The 17,825-nt window shown below is 40.8% G+C and overlaps 1 protein-coding gene across 4 annotated transcripts in view; it reads left to right on the top strand.

Moving 5' to 3' along the window:
* The window catches only part of NR3C2 (nuclear receptor subfamily 3 group C member 2), an 892,575-nt gene that overhangs the window by 63,463 nt on the left and 811,287 nt on the right, over positions 1-17,825 (top strand). For all 4 annotated transcript variants that reach the window (XM_086962278.1, XM_086962276.1, XM_086962277.1 and 1 more), the window contains exon 2: positions 3,360-5,145. In XM_086962278.1, coding sequence (XP_086818404.1) covers positions 3,362-5,145 — 1,784 coding nt within the window. In that variant the 5' untranslated portion in view covers positions 3,360-3,361. The remainder of the gene's footprint in view (positions 1-3,359; positions 5,146-17,825) is intronic.

Here is a 17,825-nt window from a genome sequence, read left to right as displayed (position 1 = left end):
ATCTTAACATCCACCTAGACCTTCAAAACAACCCGGGTGCAATAAACTTCTGGGAAATCATGGATACCCTTGGCTCGGAGCAGCTGATACTCAATCTGACCTATAACGCAGGCCACACTCTTGATGGTATCTGCTCTAATCTTACGACCCTTACAGTCAAGGCCCAGTTGGCCTAACTTGGTCCGACCACAAGCTTATACCTCTAGGAATTAGATATCAGCGCCCGGAAAACTTCAAGGGACACATCCCCACCCCTCAAATAGTCAAGCCCAGGTGGTAGGATATGGGAGCCCTTCCAGATCTCAACCGAGAAGCCTCAGTCTGTAGGCTTAGGCTGTCAGGGGATCCAGTAATAGACAACCAACTCTTCATGCAGTAGATGTCCACCTTGAGGGATCGTTTCGCATCCCTTGGCCCACAAAACAACCAACCGGGCAAGAAACCCTCCGCTCCATGGCACTCTCAAATCCTAAAAGAAAAACATAGCCACTGCCGGAACCTGGAACATAGATGGCGACAAAAATATGAACAGGCTATACTAACCAAGTTCAAAGCTACTTTTAAACACTACCATCAACAAATCAAAGCGGACAAGAAATCCTACTTTACCGAAATGCTTAAACTGGCTAACTCAAACCAAAAAACTATCTTTAAGATAGTCAACTCCTTCACCTACCCCATATCCCTTAAACAAGAGATCCCCCCCATCAAGGTCACTCTGTGACCACATAGCGGATTATTTTGAACGGAAGGCCCAATCAATACAACAGGATTTCCCAGCACCTTTGTCCCTCCCATTAATACTGATGTCGATTTAGGAAACAACAGACCATCCCTCCGAGTTTTTCAGGTTATCAGCCTAGACCAAACTCACCAGGCCACTCTTGCTGTTAAATCGAGTTCTCCTTTTGATCCTTGTCCCGCCTTTATACTACATGCTATGATAGATACTGTTAACCCAGTCATCAACAATATAATAAATGCCTCCCTGTCACTAGCCGAAGTTCCCAATGAATGGAAACTTGGAGCAGTCAAACCTCTCCAAAAGAAACAACTTGCCGATTCCACCACCCTTACCAATCTTTGACCCATCTCCCTACTTCCATGTCTAAGCAAGATTACTGAAAAAGTAGTTATCTCTCAACTTATGACATAACTGGAAAGAGCAGATATCTTACACCCCAATCAATCAGCTTTCAGGCCTCAGTACTCTAGGGAATTAGCCCTCCTGTACACTGCTGAATCCCTTAAAGCCGCCCTTGATCAGGGAAAGAATGCTGTATAGGTCTTATTAGACCTATCAGCTGCTTTCGATAGTCTTACATGTCATCCCCTTGGACCGTCTCGAATCCTACAGCATCTCTCATTTTGCCCTGGGCTGGCCAAATTAGTTCCTACAAAACCGTAGACAAGTCATTACCCTTGGGCAATACCAGTCAGCAGAAAAACCTCTTCTTTCTGGGGTTCCTCAAGGGTCCATCCTCAGCCCAGTGCTTTTTAAGATCTATATGGCCCCACTGATTATTCTGATATCGTCCTTTAACATCGAGACCATCTCATATACAGATGACATACAACTAATCCTGGTCTTAGATAAAAACACCACACTGGCCGAGGAAAATCTCCGTCAATGCCTCACAGCGGTTTCTCACTTGATAAAAGCCAATCACCTAAAATGTAGTTCAGAAAAAACAGAAATCATTCCATTGGGGGAAATGAAACACCCTTTCCCCTAGTCTATGGTGGCCCTCTAGCATCCCCACTCCCCCCAACACAGTAACGGTAGCCAGAAATCTGGGGGTCAAATTTGACTCAATACTATACTTCCACCAGCAATCATTAGCAGTGGCAGGTACCTGTTTCCACCTGATAAAATCACTTAAAAAGTTCTTTGACTTACTCCCCAGTACGGCGAGACAAGCAGTCACAGTGACCTTAATCACATCTAGACTGGACTACTGCAACAGCCCGCCTAGTACTAAAATGGCCCAGGACGTCATCAGCATCGGCTGCACTGGAAGCATTACATTGGCTACCAATCCACAAAAGAATCCTGTTCAAGATTCTGATAATCACCTTTAGAATTTTCCATTCCTCAGGCCCGACTGCCTTCAGCCTAGCTTTGCACGCTATGTACCATACCCCACTCTCAGATCATCTAACGCAAATTTGCTAATACCCCCAGCTTTCAGATGTGTCTCAAAAGGGGGAAAATCTATTGCAGTGATTAGGTCCAAAGCCTAGAACCAACTCCCCTACCACCTTTGTTTCATCCAATCAGAAACTCTCTTCAGGAAGGTCCTGAAAACCTGGATTTTTAATGCCCCGGATGCACTTTGCAGAGCACTCATGTAATCTATTTCTCCAGCCTCAGCGACCCTGTCTGTCAAGTGATCCGCTTTTGCGCCATGATGCTCCTCGTAGTGATAGTTGCGCTCTATAAATTCCTGTTAACGTAACTAATAGCAAATGCACATGAAAAGTAGTTTAAATTTGAGAACAGTTGTTTGCGTGACTGTGTGCGTATGTTGTAGTTGTTGTTACATATAAACAACCTAGCTGATGCGTTCTGCAGTTCTTTGTGCAATTTTCAATTACTGTTCTTTGTCAAGTCAAGTGTAGATATATGAATGAATGAATGAATGTTGGATTTATAGAGCGCGTGGTTACCCGGAGGCGTCCCAGCGCTGTACCACTGCGGAACCCGTCCTGGCTTTCCCTGTGAGATGGTCCCTTTACTGGGCATCCCCAAGGTGCAGCCAGGCATCCCCGGCGGTGATGGGGCCAGAGTGGAGATTAAGCAAGCTATTTGCCAGAGTTGCAGCGTGGGACCCCATGGTTAGAGTGGCACCGAGGCGAGATTTATCGGGCCCGCTGACATTGGTCCTGCACCCGGGAATTGAACCCTGGTCCCGGGCCGACCTCTGCATCCGGGTCTGCCGCCTCTAACTGTTGAGCCACACTTCTCCATATTTTTACTCCCTTTTATAATATGCGAAGAAAGAGTGTCTACAGCAGAACGGGTGTTTCATTTTCTAAAATGTGACAACTGGAAGTACGTGGTGTGTGACTTAAAAGTTTGCTCAGTTTTTAAGACCTCCTATTCCTTCAAGGTCATCTACTCCTCTTAAGCCACATGTTATGTTCCAGATGCATTTATTCATCATTTCTCTCTTGAGAAGTCCGTGAAGGATAAAGCATTCCGTAAATTGCTTTTCTTCTTGTCTACAGTTGCTTTACCTTGAGAAGTGCAATTATATTTTGCCTCTGACATGTTTATTTGCCATCTGTTTAATCAGTTTTAGCACATAAGTGAATGCACCTTGTCTAAACTTCTTTTATTAATCTATTTGTGCTAGGTATGGAGACCAAAGAATACTCAGATTGTCCAAAGGGAGCCAATATGGAGAGAAGATGGGGCCAAGATCCTCCTTCAGCAGGGTGTTCAGCTGCAGGGGCTGGGCAGCAAGCACACAGCAGCTCCTCAATGGAAATTCTAAACATTAGCCGCGGTTCCTGCTCTTTTCCCCAAAACAGTGATCAAGGAATCAATAAGGAAAAGCCAGACCTACTCCCTTACCTCCAGCAAGACAATGATCAGTCCGGCATTTTAACACAAAATGCAAAACCTGATCTAGAATCAAAAGAATTATCTGCAACAGTTGCTGAATCAATGGGTTTATATATGGACTCGATACGGGATGCAGATTTCACCTACGATCCACACCATGAGCAGCGAACCCGCAGCCCTTCTAAGAATAATCAAAATGTGGAACTAATGGCCAGGTTTTACAAGGAAAACAATAATTGTGGATTCATTTTAAACAATACAAATAGACCCTCAAGATCTGTAATACCATCCTCTGAAAGTCCTTTGAATGGTGGGGCATTGAGGAGCACTGTCAAAAGCCCTATCATTTGCAACGAAAGGAGTTGTTCAGGTTGTAGTCCTAATATGGCATCTTCGCTTTGCAGTCCTGCTGTAAATAACTCCATTTCATCAACTGCTTGTTCTGCTAGCTTTGGTAATTTAACAATGCACAGTCCAGTGAACAGGGGAACACCCATAGAATGTTCACCAAACATTGAAAGCAGGAGCTCCATGTCCCATAGCCCTGCTCATGCCAGTAACATGGGCTCTCCTCTCTCTAGTCCCCTAAGTAACATGAGATCACCCATTTCAAGCCCACCTAGTCATTGCAGTGTAAAATCCCCTGTCTCTAGTCCAAATAATATTGCTATGAAATCGTCAATATGCAGTCCTGGAAATATTCAGAGTTCTAGAGGCTCAATCTCCAGCCCTTCAATCTTAAACCGATCTACTCTTTCCAGCCCTGCTGCAAGTTTGAAAGGATCCTCAATATGTAGTCCAGGACACAGTGCCCCAAACTTCCCAACCTCAGGCACACCTGCTGCATGCGGGACACCTACAGATATAGTTCCTGATGCAGAAACAAAGAACTCTCATGAAATCAATTTTCCTAGAATGGAAGTACTGGAAAATGCAATCTTAAATAACAGTGATGCTGATCATTCCAGCCTTATTAAGTTTATTAAACCTGACCCAGATGGAGCTTTCAGTAGCGCTTGTCTTGGAGACAGTAATACAGTCACTCCTAATTCAGCTTTCTCTGCATCTGTGAAGCATGAATCAGCAGACATGTCTTGTTCTAATTCCTCCTTCAAAGGCAGCCAAACAATAAACCCTTTTCCATTTATGGAGGGATCCTATTTTTCTTTCATGGATGATAAAGATTATTACTCACTTTCTGGGATTTTAGGACCACCAATTTCTTCATTTACTGGTAACTGTGAAGGCAGTCGGTTCCCAAATCTAGACTTCTCCATGGGGATTAAACAGGAGCTTGACAATGGCAGCTACTATGAACAAAACAGCATGCCTTCATCGGCCATTGTTGGTGTGAACTCGGGAGGGCAGTCATTTCACTACAGGATTGGAGCCCAAGGAACAATATCCTTACCACGGACTGTTGCGAGCAGAGACCAGTCATTTCAGCATTTTCCTCCGGTCAGTACACTTGTTGAAACGTGGAAAACACACTCTGACATATCTCAAAACTCTTTGACATCAAGGAGGAGTGATGGATTTCCAGGTTCTGGCTACATTCCAGAAAATATGTCGAGGTGAGTGTTCATTGTTTACCTTATCCTGTTTGTGAAACTGATGGTGATCTAGATAGGAATTAGTCACCTAATCTTTGTCTTTTGCAGTCGGTAGATCTCTTTGTTTGTTGAATGGGTTTTGATATTTTGTCACCTTTTGAACCTGCAGTGTGTCTTTTTTTACGTTAAAATCTATTTGTAAATTTGTGTCTTTAAATATCCTTTTATGATTTTAAGGACATATGAATGGGATTAGTCTGAAATATTTGTTTTTATTGTGTTCAGTAGGAATTTGGTATCACGTGTGGTCTGATTTGAATTTCGGGTATTGGTGGTTGTTTCTTGATAGTTAATGTTTATACACCAATTGACTGAAAAAGGTAGTTTGAGAAATATCAATGAAGCTGCTTTAACGAGAATCTCTTTCTCTTTTGTGTTGGCCAAGACATAAAAAGGGAGTTGGAAGGTTAGTTTCCTTATGGTACCACTTTGAGATGAAAACTGTGATTGTGCATATGCCCCTAATTTTCGGAAAGTTTTCAGCTCTGTTCAGGTGAAAAAGGTGCTGAGTATGTCCACGATAAAAGAGGAGCTGCCATTGGAAAGAGAGTCAGCTTCTAATAGAATACCCACAAAACCATCTCGCATTACATATAATTGGAACAATTCGGTATTTCTGCGACTCTCTGGCTCTGCATGATGAGTCTAATGGTTGATGTTCTCTTACAAGAAAATGCCATTGAAACATTGAAAGACCCCCACAGAGCAAATTGAATGTTAGTTAATGAAACTTCCACAAGTCTTTTAGAAATGGCAATAAAGTTTTGTGTTTTTTAAAATTTTATTTTTGATTTTATTGTACAACATAACAGTACATTTTGAAATGGCAATAAAGGTGTCATTTGTCACAAAAAGCAAAAGTTTGCTCTAGGTCATGAGATGCTAAAGGAAATTTCGGTGCTAAAGGGTCATTATAGTGATAGTTGGTTTGCAGCAGACTCATTATTGAGGTTTCAGACATTGTTTACTCAGTAGTTTCCAGTAAAACAACGCAGCTGAGAATTTTAGTATTCTCATGTACAAGCTCCCACTAGACACCAGAGATTATCTGCATAAAGGTGATACTTATGACCTTCGAAGGACATTCGTATTAGGTGATTCTTGATCACGTAGCCATCAGTGCGGCAGAACAAACATTTGAACTCTAAACACTTATTTATGATAAGATTGGTCATTGATAAAGCTTTCTCTGCAAACTGAAACTTCTCCTGCTGCTATTAAAATTATATTTACAATTCAGGGAAGTGGCATAATGCACCATGGTGATCTTTTTTGTTTCATAGCAAAATGCATTTTTCTGAAATATTAGCAGTTTACTGTATTCATTTCTGGTCTATTAGAAAGAGAGAGGAAGAGAAATGTGACACAGTTGAAAAATGCATGTTAGTCATTTGGCTTTTGCATGTACTTGTTTTGAGAGATTTTTTTTTTTGCATTTCTGTATTCAACTTATTTTATGCAGTATACAGCCAGTCAGTCAATCTATCATTATGCGATTAATAACAACCATAAAATAAACATACAATACAAGTGATTATGACACTTTCTTAAAGAGCATTTAGGTAATATGTTATAAAATTAATGTTTTAAATAGCGAGAAACAGTGATAAAACGCAATGTGCAAGCATAGGGGCATAGTTACAAGCCCCTATCGCCACAGGAATATCACTTTTTACGACGTTCCTGTGGCGATAGGGGCTTCGCTTTATTTACAAGGCAGCTTTAAGCCACTTAACGTGGCTTAACATTGCCTTGTAAGTAAGGCCCCCTTTCATCCTATGCTTAGCGTGTTAGGGGATGGCAGTGGGTGTTACACCCATTGGTACTGCCACTTATTTACAAGGGTTGCGTAAAAAGGAGGCAGCGCTAAAATGAAGACAAGGGAAAACCTGGTTTTACCCTGGCGCAACGGGGAGAAATGTTTAGTTTCTCTTCGTGTTTGCTGTTTTCATGTGTGCTGTGTTGTGCAGCACACATGAAAACAGCAAAAGGCCAATATTTGTTTATGTATAGGAAAGTCCCCCTTCCTGCACATAAACAAGTAATTTTTTTAAAATGACTGTTTGCAACTTCTATGTGTGCAGCCCGGGTGCTTTATTCTCTTTTAGTGTTCCTATTGCATTGGAAGTTTCAGTCAGGGTGATAGGTTTACATAGAGACCCTTTGTCTTCTGTCAAGCAAGAAATCTGTATTTTGTTCAAGGCTCTTTCGCTTAAAATCTTGTTCTAGTCTTATTTTTTCTGTGTGAGGAGAGAAAGGATATCTTTATCTAGGTTTCTAGTGTGAGTCAGTTCAAGTTGTCTTTTTTCTTCTTCCAATTTTGCTAGTTTGGCATTGCTTGTTTTATTGATTTTTGTTTTGATATCTGTGAGAGTTCCTCTCAGCGATGCTTTGAGAGCATCCTAAAGTGTTTGTATATTTGTGTTCGGTAGGTCATTGTCAATAAGGTAGTTCGATATAGCCTCTTCAAATCTTTTCTTGTCACCTGAGTTGGATAATATGTCATTGTTACTTAAAACGCCATATTTTAGCAGGGGATTTTGTGTTGGTACCTGCTAGGAGTATGTTAATGCAGGAATGAGACAGGGACTTAGAGGCTTTGCATGTTTGTTTTAATGTAAAATAAGTCCATTGAAGCCGAGGTGTAGATGAAGATGGTATTTATTGGAGATGGTCATAATCAAGTAATCAAGAGTCCTGTAGATTATAATGCAAGCTCAGTGGAAAGTCACATAGCTGGGCTATGTAAAGCATACCTCAATCAGAAAAATGTATGTAAATAAGCTTGTCAAAGCATAACGTAAAATAACGTACCATGTAAAGTCACATAGTCCAAAAGACTATCATAAATCATACCTCAAACAGGAACAATTCCCTTAATTAAACTTGTACAAAGTACATTAATGTAAAAACATGCAGGAAAATGTAGGTGACATGTAAAGTCACATAGCCAAAAGACTATCATCAAAACCTTAAAGAGAAAAATTCCAAAACGGAACCAAAAATAAATGACTGAAACTTAATTATAAAGCAGTAAGTGACATATCCACGCACAAATATCTGCGCCGGAGGTGGAAAGTCTCATAATGGCAAGGCATTATGAAAATAATAAAGTAGATAGACCAATAAACGTGAAGATCAACAGTACAGTAATGCATTGTACAAAAAAGAGAAAATAAATGACCATCAAAACAGTTTTAAAGAGGTGATACTTCTCTCCGGTGAGCGAACTCCTCACCCGAAGTCCATCTCAACTGCAGGTACCATCTGAAATCGCACTGAAGTCCCATGTACTTAAGATGTTAATCAAAGTCAGGTGAATGCAGTTCCGGAACGAAAACCAAGAATGGAAGATGGAACCAATGTAAAGTACATACCGCGGCATCTTCATGAAATGAATACTTGCTGTTGCTGAGATTTGTTAAAAAATATGTGTGACAAAGAAGTAGGAATCTTGCGTCGCTGAAATTGACATGGAAAGTCACTAAAACAATCTAAATACGGCAGTGAGCAGTACCGCTAATAAATCCAAAGTTCTCCCACGAAGCAAACGTGCCATCTGTGGAGTTTCAACTTTGAAAGCCTTCACTGAAAAACTTGTTTGTCAGGACATGTAATGTTGCAGTAAAAAGCATCAAGAACACTTAGAAGAATGCCAAACATAAAATGGTGGCACGTTTTAGTTGTTCCAGCCGGGAGGCTCTCGGCAAGAGGACATTCCAAGAATTGCCGAACAGCTTATATGACGCAGAAAGAAATTGTCGAACAAACAGGAACATAGCAGCAACGTTGACAATGGGTAAGGCTGCGTGCGATGGTAGAGCTCGTGAGCAATTTGAAAATGACTTGTGCCAGCATTTTAAACAACCGATTGACGTTATAACGTGCTCTGTGACCAAATCTTGTCTGAGCTCCCAAAAATCATATAACAATATTGACTCACCATAAGCACTTAATGACAATCCCACAATGGCAATTCAAACACGGGAGTGCTGAAGTGGAATGCAATCAAAAGTCAGAAAAATAAAACACAATGCCAGATAAACCTTCTGCCAAATAGCTTTACCACACACTGCTCGTTCCTCTTAATCAGAAAATAAATACTCCAGTCCACCACAGGGACGATAGATGATCTTTTAGTGCACTGGGGCACTATGGTAAAGACAAACACCGCTGAGAGGAACACAGTTCTCCAGTCGACCACAGGGACAACAGTAAAGGTGAACTTTAGGCTGAGAGGAACACAGAAAATGTCAAACTTGCTGCTGGATATGGCGACCTTCAATTAGAGGAGCAGAAAAGCAGGCAGGTAGCAGAAACAGGGAGGCAGCATCAGAACAGCAGGCATCAGGAGAGAAAATTACAGCAGGGACTGGCACGCTTGGGAAGTGGGCGACCGGTGGAGTGGTCACTGGTGGGGCTCTCAGGGGTTCCAGTATGCTTTTAGGTGCGAAGCTGTAGTTGTAGATTAAACAGTTCATTACCTTAGAATTACTTCAGGAGTTCTTCAGATGCACTGGTAGATCCCACCCTCGTCGCCAAATGTGGTAATGTTAAATAAGTACATTGAAGCTGAGGTGTAGATGAAGATGGTATTTATTGAAGATGGTAATAATCAAGTAATCAAGAGTCCTGTAGATTATAATGCGAGCTCCACCAGGAGCAGCTCCCTTGCTGCTCAGCCCATACTCCCAACTGACACTCATCCACCAGGCATCCCCAACATTCCATTACATCACATGCACCAGCATTCCACAACACATCCACTCTGGCTGAGCAGCAAGGCAGGGAAGTAGGAAAGATGCATGGCACAGAATACAAGATACCACAATGTTCCCCACCAGGCTGTGTAAATCAGCCTGGTGGGGAAGATGCTAAGTGTACATTTTGTTTATTGCCTTGGCTACGCACGGTATCATCAGTTATTTTGTCAGTTCATAAAACTGCCTGGAAATTATAACATTGTCACTCAATATTGCTCAAGTATTTGTTGTTAGATATTCTTCATTCATCTGGGGAGCCAGCAAAATAGCATGCAGGTCGAAATACAACATTACCTGGTCCTATTTCTTAATCTCACAGGGAGTAGGCTATCCTGTAGCAAACACATTAAGTACGTTTTTGTTTTATTATATTTAGCCATTTGAGCAAATTACCATCACATCATATGAAATATATCTCTGTGGATTAATTGAGTAATGCAAATAAAGGGAATTAGAATTCTGAAAAGTATTATTCCAGCCTTACTGTGTGTGAAGCAGTTGAAAGATGAAAAAAGTAAAGGTCAAATTTCTGTAACTTTTTATTTAGTATATTAAAATAAATATCAGATAATACCCAGAGCATTGAAACGACTGCCAGATAGCTGTATTTTCTACTAAAAAGGCTTTTAATTCATGCCTGTTCTCACACATGGCTTGTTGCGTGTCTGGTTTGCTGAACGTGTCTGGGATTTATAGTTTGAGGTTGAGCAGTTTGTGGCTAATCTTATTCATTTGATGACATTAGATTTTATGTTCTCTTTAAAGTCAGAAATTACTAGGGGTGGGCAGAATTTGCATGATCGCTATACGCAAATCTCTGCGAAACGGTAAAAATCTCCGCAAACATGAAGAAATTCCGCAAACACGCGGAATTGCTTGTTCGCAATGCTCTTTTACTGTTCGCGTGCTCGAGGGGAAATATCTTGCGAACAAGCATTTGAGAACGCAAACAAACAAAACATTTTGCGAAGTCGCGGAATGCAGAATTTTGGGTAATTCTGCGTTCTCCGCGCGAAACGTGAAATTACCCAAAATCCACAAATTCCGCGAACGGAACGGAATTTACAACCCAGGCCTAGAAATTACCCTTGAGAAACGATCAAATAAATTGCCCTGTTAGATGGAAACACAGTCCTGCGAATTAGAGAAGAACAGGAGTGAATGGAAAACTTTACTCAAGATCCTTCTGTACTTGCGTAGAAACGACCCAGTATGAGTAACTGTGTCTACCAACAGTCCAACCATAGCATGCTAGACTGAGAGACTCGAGAGGCTGCACTGGCTACACAACACCGCTCTAGAAACGCATTTACATGTTGAGGTTCCACTATTAAGGATTGACAACACGTACAGTGAAGTGCCTGAAAATTTGAACAGAGAAGCTTCAAAGCCTTTAACATACTTCCATATGTACCATCTCTTACAACCAAGTGAACTTTATAAAAGAAAACGATTATTAACATAATCTATAGAGTTTGAAGCGAAGAAGAATTTCCTGTTAGGCATTGATGGTTATTTAACAGAGTCTTATTTTATGAATTATGTTTCTGTATATTGCATGTTTGTGGCAAAGAGCTAGTTGAAACTAGTTTTATAGTAGAATGTAGCCTTTTGTACCAAAGAACGTCTTTTTGTAAAAAAAGATTTTAAAAAGATTTTTATGGTTGATGAAGAGCAAAAAAATATTTATTGACCGTTATCCAAAATTAAGAGACTTTTTTGTGTAGTCATAGCGCTTAATAGTTTGGCTATATTGCGAAATCATATTTCTATCAAGATGAGCATTCCTTTTTGATTAGCCCATCTGGACGTATCCATATTTGGTTAATGGTAATTCTGTCCCTGAATCACAGTGCTCGGACTTCAGCAACTCATAGTGTCTATGATTTTTGTGCATTTTATAATTTTGTTCATCATTAACAACATGCAGAATGTGGAATGAGTCTTGATTTTACATGTACACACTGATAAAGTGTTGATTCATTCAAAGCAAATTTCCTACGACTTGTAGATGTGTGTTTCCTGGCTCATGCTAACTGGGCCTCAAAATTGGCCTAAACGCAATCTTTTTCAAAATGGATGTCCCCCCATCTGCACATTTCACTGTTCATTATTTCTGCAGTATGCAGTCAAGCAGAGTCAGATTTGTTTATTCCTGTTGACGCTATTATTGCAGTTCTCAAAGAAAACTTCAACACAGACTTAAAAATGTAATGTTTCAAGGTCCTTATTCTGTCTTACTGTTGTTCATGTAGTAGCTTGTTCTGCCGTCTCTGGATAACATTAACATAGAGATATAATAATATTTCAAGAAGGGAGCCCCAAGGATCACTGAGGGCTTTGGGTAATAACTAAAACAGAAGCACACTGGTCCCTATAACAATACTTTAAATGCAAAGAACCAAATGACAAATAACATTTATTCAAAGGAACTTATGAAAAACAACTTCAAGACACAGCAGCGCAGTAAATATTGGTGCAAAATAAACATGCTCTTTAGCAGTAATACACTCAATTGATAAAAAATCACCCTGTGCATCAATCAACACAAGAACAGCTGGGTCCTTTACAGCAAATTCTCAGCAATCATATAGGGTCCGTGTTTTTAGGGCATTTTAATTCCAATAGAAATAGCGGGTTCCCTCTGAGAAATCATTGTCCCTCAATGACTATGCTGCTAGATCGCACTACTATCGACTCTTCATTTTTGGGCTGATTCGAGCCCAGTGAAGGAACCTTGCATTCAACCTTGAGACCCACACCACACTTGTGCCTCCCACTGCGGGCTGCTTGTTGCCCCAAATGGGTATTCAGGATATTTCCAGCTCAGGCCATTTCGGCCACCCTGTTCCTGGGGCTTGTCTCCAGGGACCCCTGCTTTAGCAACTGCATTACCTTTCATAGTCTCTCTCTCGTGCTCATTGTATCCCCCTGAGTCCTGAGCATGATCCTGCCATTATTATTGGGATCGAAACGCCGTGGACTTTAAAAACACGGACCCTATATGATTGTTGAGAATTTGCTGTAAAGGGTTGTGCTGTTCTTGTGTTGATTGACAGACTTGTTGATTTTTGATCCCGAATTATCATCTGAGTGTATCACCTTCAAAGAGAGCACCAAGCATATTTATTTTGCACCAGTATTCACTGTGCTGCTCTGTGTCTTGAAAGTGTTTTTCATAACCTCAGTTGAAAAAAGTTAATTCACTATTTGGTTCTTTGGATCTAAAGTATTCTTACTAGAGACCAGTGTGTTTTTGTTATTATTAGCATAGAGTGGGCAGAAGCAATATTTATGTAGTGGGATAGAGTTTAAGTGCTAAGGGAATATGACGTTTAATAAAACTGTGCTTTTTTTTGAGAATGTAATACTTTTGCTCCCACCATGATGAATGTTCAGTTTATTGATTTAATATGCAAGAATAGTTTTTATAAATCCTCGATTTTAGCAATGAGCCAGAAGACTCTGATACTACTAGGGATACTGTCCATTTCTCTATTGATTGTGCGACTCGCTTGGGACTTAAAATTATTTTGATTCTGCACATTATTCTTAATGCCCAATTCACTGAGAGCGATTGGGGCAAAAACGTTATGCATTTGTATTTGCCAACTCTTGCACACCTTTTACATTTTTGTAATCTTTTACATTCATTCTGCTGCTCTCGAGCTCACCTATTGAGCCTGTACCTACTTAATTGACTGTATTTTGACATGCTGAGAGGTGCCTTTTTTCAGGGACACATTGCCTCATGAAAATGAGGTCTACAGCCGTCTCTAATTCATCAACCTGTGGGCTGACTGTTGACCTAATATTTTAGGGTATGAAGGTTTAGGGGTTTCCTGTGTCCACAATGGAAATATAGATGGTTAAAATTTAGCAAGAATGTTTCGGAGAGAAGTCAAAAAATGCAACCCACTCTTGTATGGCAAAGGATGCAAGTCCTAAAGTACAAATTTCATTGTTCAAATGAATCGAAAGAGGAATCTAGCTTAACGACCTTGGAAACAATTTACAGCCAAGAGGCTAATTGTTAAGCTATTAGACTATTTAAATCAAAGATAATTAGATGTTTCTCTAATTATAATAAAACAGGATCTTTGTATAATAATACCGCTTATTTTTCACACTGCAGATCTTATTTTATCATGCTGCTGAATTCCCACTGGTACTTAGTCATTTCCATTATACCGTGTAATAATGGTTAAAATCCAGAGGAAATAAGATGAAATGATTTTGTTACCCAGCAGGGAAGTTGGCTTTATTAATAGTGTAAATCTTATTCGGGGCAGTGTCGACTTTCAGATGCATTCTCGCAAAATATTGATACAACTAACAGAATTAGTTCCTGACAATATAGTATTCGTTTGAGTCTCCAGTTAATAAACCTGCAGACCAATATGCTCTATTCCTAGCCCATCAGCCACTTCCATCAGCAAGCACATTAAATTTCGATTGGCTGAGGCAGTCAAGCTTAATTTCTACAATCATTATTCATCCATCCATTCACCCCCGATTTCTATTCTGGCTACCACCATTGAGCCAAACTACTAGATCAGTGTTTCCCAAACTGGGGTCTGTGACACTTTCCCAGGGGGTCCGCAGGCAGCAGTTTTAAAAGCACTGCAAAGTTCCTTGTAGATTTAGCAGTTTTCGAGCAACAATAATAGTGTCAAGATAACACCAGTGATTAACGTACCTGCAGGAGAGAAATTAGTTTTGTCCAATCCAGGTTTGACTTATCTAATGTAGCACAGAGGGTTAATATGCCTGCTGCAAAGAACGCGTGCCATGCATTTTAAAAACAGTATTTTATGTGCATAGATCCTTGGGTTACTGCTTTTGTCACAGAGATTCTTTTGTTACTCTGCAGCTCATAAGAGACACTCATAATCTATCACACTGACCTATAAACTGTCATCAAGGAGCTGCTTACTCACTGCATGGTACAAGTTAGTAACATATTTTTTCCCCAGTTTTTCATTATCCTGATGCTGCTAAAAGGGTTTATTTGGGTGGAAATACATTTTTATTGTTAGTCAATGCTAACCGCTGTGTTACGTTCTGAAACCTGAGTTTGTGCTTTTCCAGAACAAGCACTCTTTAAAAATGCCTACCAGTATGAAATTGGTGAGTATAAACAATGGTCTAAAAATTATTTAGAGCCTTGGTCCAGAAAATGTACATTTTCTGGACCAAGGTTCTAAATAATATTTTCTCCTCCTGTAGATTCTAATTGCTTACATGCACACGTCCTGAAGATAATCTCAATTGTTTGAGATCGAAACGCCGTCGACACCTCCAACAAAAACTCCATTATCACATTAATTTTACTGCGGAGTTTTGATAATTATAGTTGTTTTCCAAATGCGATGTATTTTTAAAAATGTCACCAATATACCCTCACTTCACGCACTCCCACTTTCCTATGTGAGCACTAGAAATACTGTCTAAATATATGATACTCTATTTATGCAGATAATAAATGTGTTATCATTCCAAACAAAAGCTTGTGTCCTTATAGATTAAGTATCTGAGTCCCTCCATGACTCTCTTGAATTAATGTTTTTTTTACTTAAACTGCTCTTACATTATCTGTAGCCCAGGCTACCCGAGGACCCTTCAGGCCTCTCCTAGACCCTTGTTTATACGCCCCAACTCTATACTACCCCAGGTCTCAATACTGGGGTTCCCTTGTTCTTTAAAACATATACTAGTATGAAAGACATGTGAATTCTACATCTTGTAGTCCCCTTTGCCTTATGTAACATTTTCTCTACACTGATTTACAAGTATGATTCATTGTCTCTATATGTGTGTGATGTAAAGTGCTCTGACATCCTGCAATGGTATGAAAAATGCTATACAACAAATGAAATACATGTGACAGATGTGCTATGGCGAAATGAGAGGCACTGTTGAACTGTGATAATAAGGGAATCATTAAAGACCCCCAACAAAGATTGTTGTATCCTGGTGCATAGTAAGGTCAGCATTTACTTTTCTTTAGAAGCTAATACAAATCAATATATAATGATAAATGTGTAGTAGAATGCACCATTGTATCCTAAAGTTTCCTGGGGGGAGAGCCTCCCAAACCCCCTTTGTAGTGGTCAGACCCACTCACTGCACTTGGTGTGCACTGTATTGGGGCAGGTCTGAAAACATTTGCCAGGGCTGCTTTGGGTTTCCTGGCAGGAGCAGGAGCCTTGTACTGCAAAATAGAACTAACCATTTAAAAGTTAATCACGGAGATGCAGCACCAGCCTTCCCATTAAAATGTTCTCAATATAAAATACAAAAATCCTTAGTAATTCGAGTAGTTCTTTTGTGTGCACATGTGTGTTTATTTTTTTTTAATTACTCTTTTAATGTTTGAAGTTTAAATCATACAAATTGCTGGGGGTCCATGGCTTCCAGTGGTAAACACTAATCCTTATCAATAATAAAGTTAATACCGCCTTTGGGGTTACATTGTGTAAATAAAAACTGTGGACTCTAGGGGCCATATGTAGGTAAAACTCAATTTGCGAGTTCTTAATAGCGATGTTAACCGAATCGCTATTAAGAACTCGCAAAGTCTCATGTAGGTAATTATTCGTTAAAAAATAGCGAATAGGTAAAAATTGGTAAAATGAAATACCGATTCTGATTTACCGATTTGCAAATAGCAATTATGTATTACCGAATCGGTATTAACGAATCGGTATTTTAAGAAATGGCTAACTATTTAAATTGCTATTCCGGTGCATTCTGATGACATCACAAGCAGGAAGTGGCTTGACACCTGCTGCTACACTGTGGCTGAAGCTGTGGGAGCGGCAGGGAGCAGACCTTACAACACAGGACCTGCTTTGCAAACATCTTGCAGACACCCCAAACCAAAAATGGACAACGAGGAGAAGGAAAAGGAGGCAGGATAGCGAAAAAGAAAGGGGGCTGGAGGTGCTGATAGAGGAGGTGGCAAAGGACCACGACAAGCTCTTCGGCAAACATTCTCTGCATGCCACGGAATCCCAAAAGAGGAAAATATGGCTGGTGATCCAGGAGAGGATACATTCAATTGGCGTAACACAGCGCTAAGTAGATGAACTAAAGAAGCGCTGGTATGACCTCAGAAAACGTGCCAAAGAGAGGGTGGCTGAAAGGCTCAAGCAAGCCACACAGACAGGTGGTGGGACATCTACAGCGCCTGTACCAACTACCCTGGAACTATTGGTGGAGTCCACCCTTCACCCAGAGAACCTGAGTGGCATTGGAGAAGCAGACAGCTCAGCCAGAGCTGGCAACAGGCAAGGTAAGATGCATGCTGTGCCCCCCACTCCCTAACCCCAATCCACAATCTCCAATGAGCCAGTATGATTTCCCACTCCAGTACATGTTTTCCAAAAAAACAGCAATGCATCATTGGAGATGTAGTCAAAAGTAATGTGGCATGTGACACACATCAGTAATTAGCAAGCGGAGGACAGTCAGTTTGATTGGCAGTCATGAAATTAAATATTACCCCAATGCTGCCAGACAAGTGAGTAAATGTACATTCTGTCTCCACAGGCGAGGCAGCGCATAAGGCTGCTGAAGGGGACGAAGGAAAGGCACCCAGGAGAGCCAACACACAGGATGAGGAGGTCTTGTCTTCTGCTGAGCACACACCACCTCCACCACCATCACCACCACCATCGCCATGACCACCAAGAGCCAGGACGCATACAGTGGCTATCCTCCAGTAGATGGAGGGGTCGGAGGAGGGGAGCATGGGAGGCCAACATTCCACGCTGGTAGAGAATGAGAACAGTGCAGGGACACAGTCCCCCACCGAGCGCGCCCACACAGGTGTCAAACGCCGCAGATCGAGGGCAGCCAGTCCTGTTGCACAGG

The sequence above is a fragment of the Lissotriton vulgaris genome, chromosome 3_1 (genome assembly GCF_964263255.1).
Source record: "Lissotriton vulgaris chromosome 3_1, aLisVul1.2, whole genome shotgun sequence".
Taxonomy (NCBI): domain Eukaryota; kingdom Metazoa; phylum Chordata; class Amphibia; order Caudata; family Salamandridae; genus Lissotriton; species Lissotriton vulgaris.
Note: the sequence above shows the minus strand (reverse complement) of the source record. Positions and strands in the feature narration are given on the sequence as shown.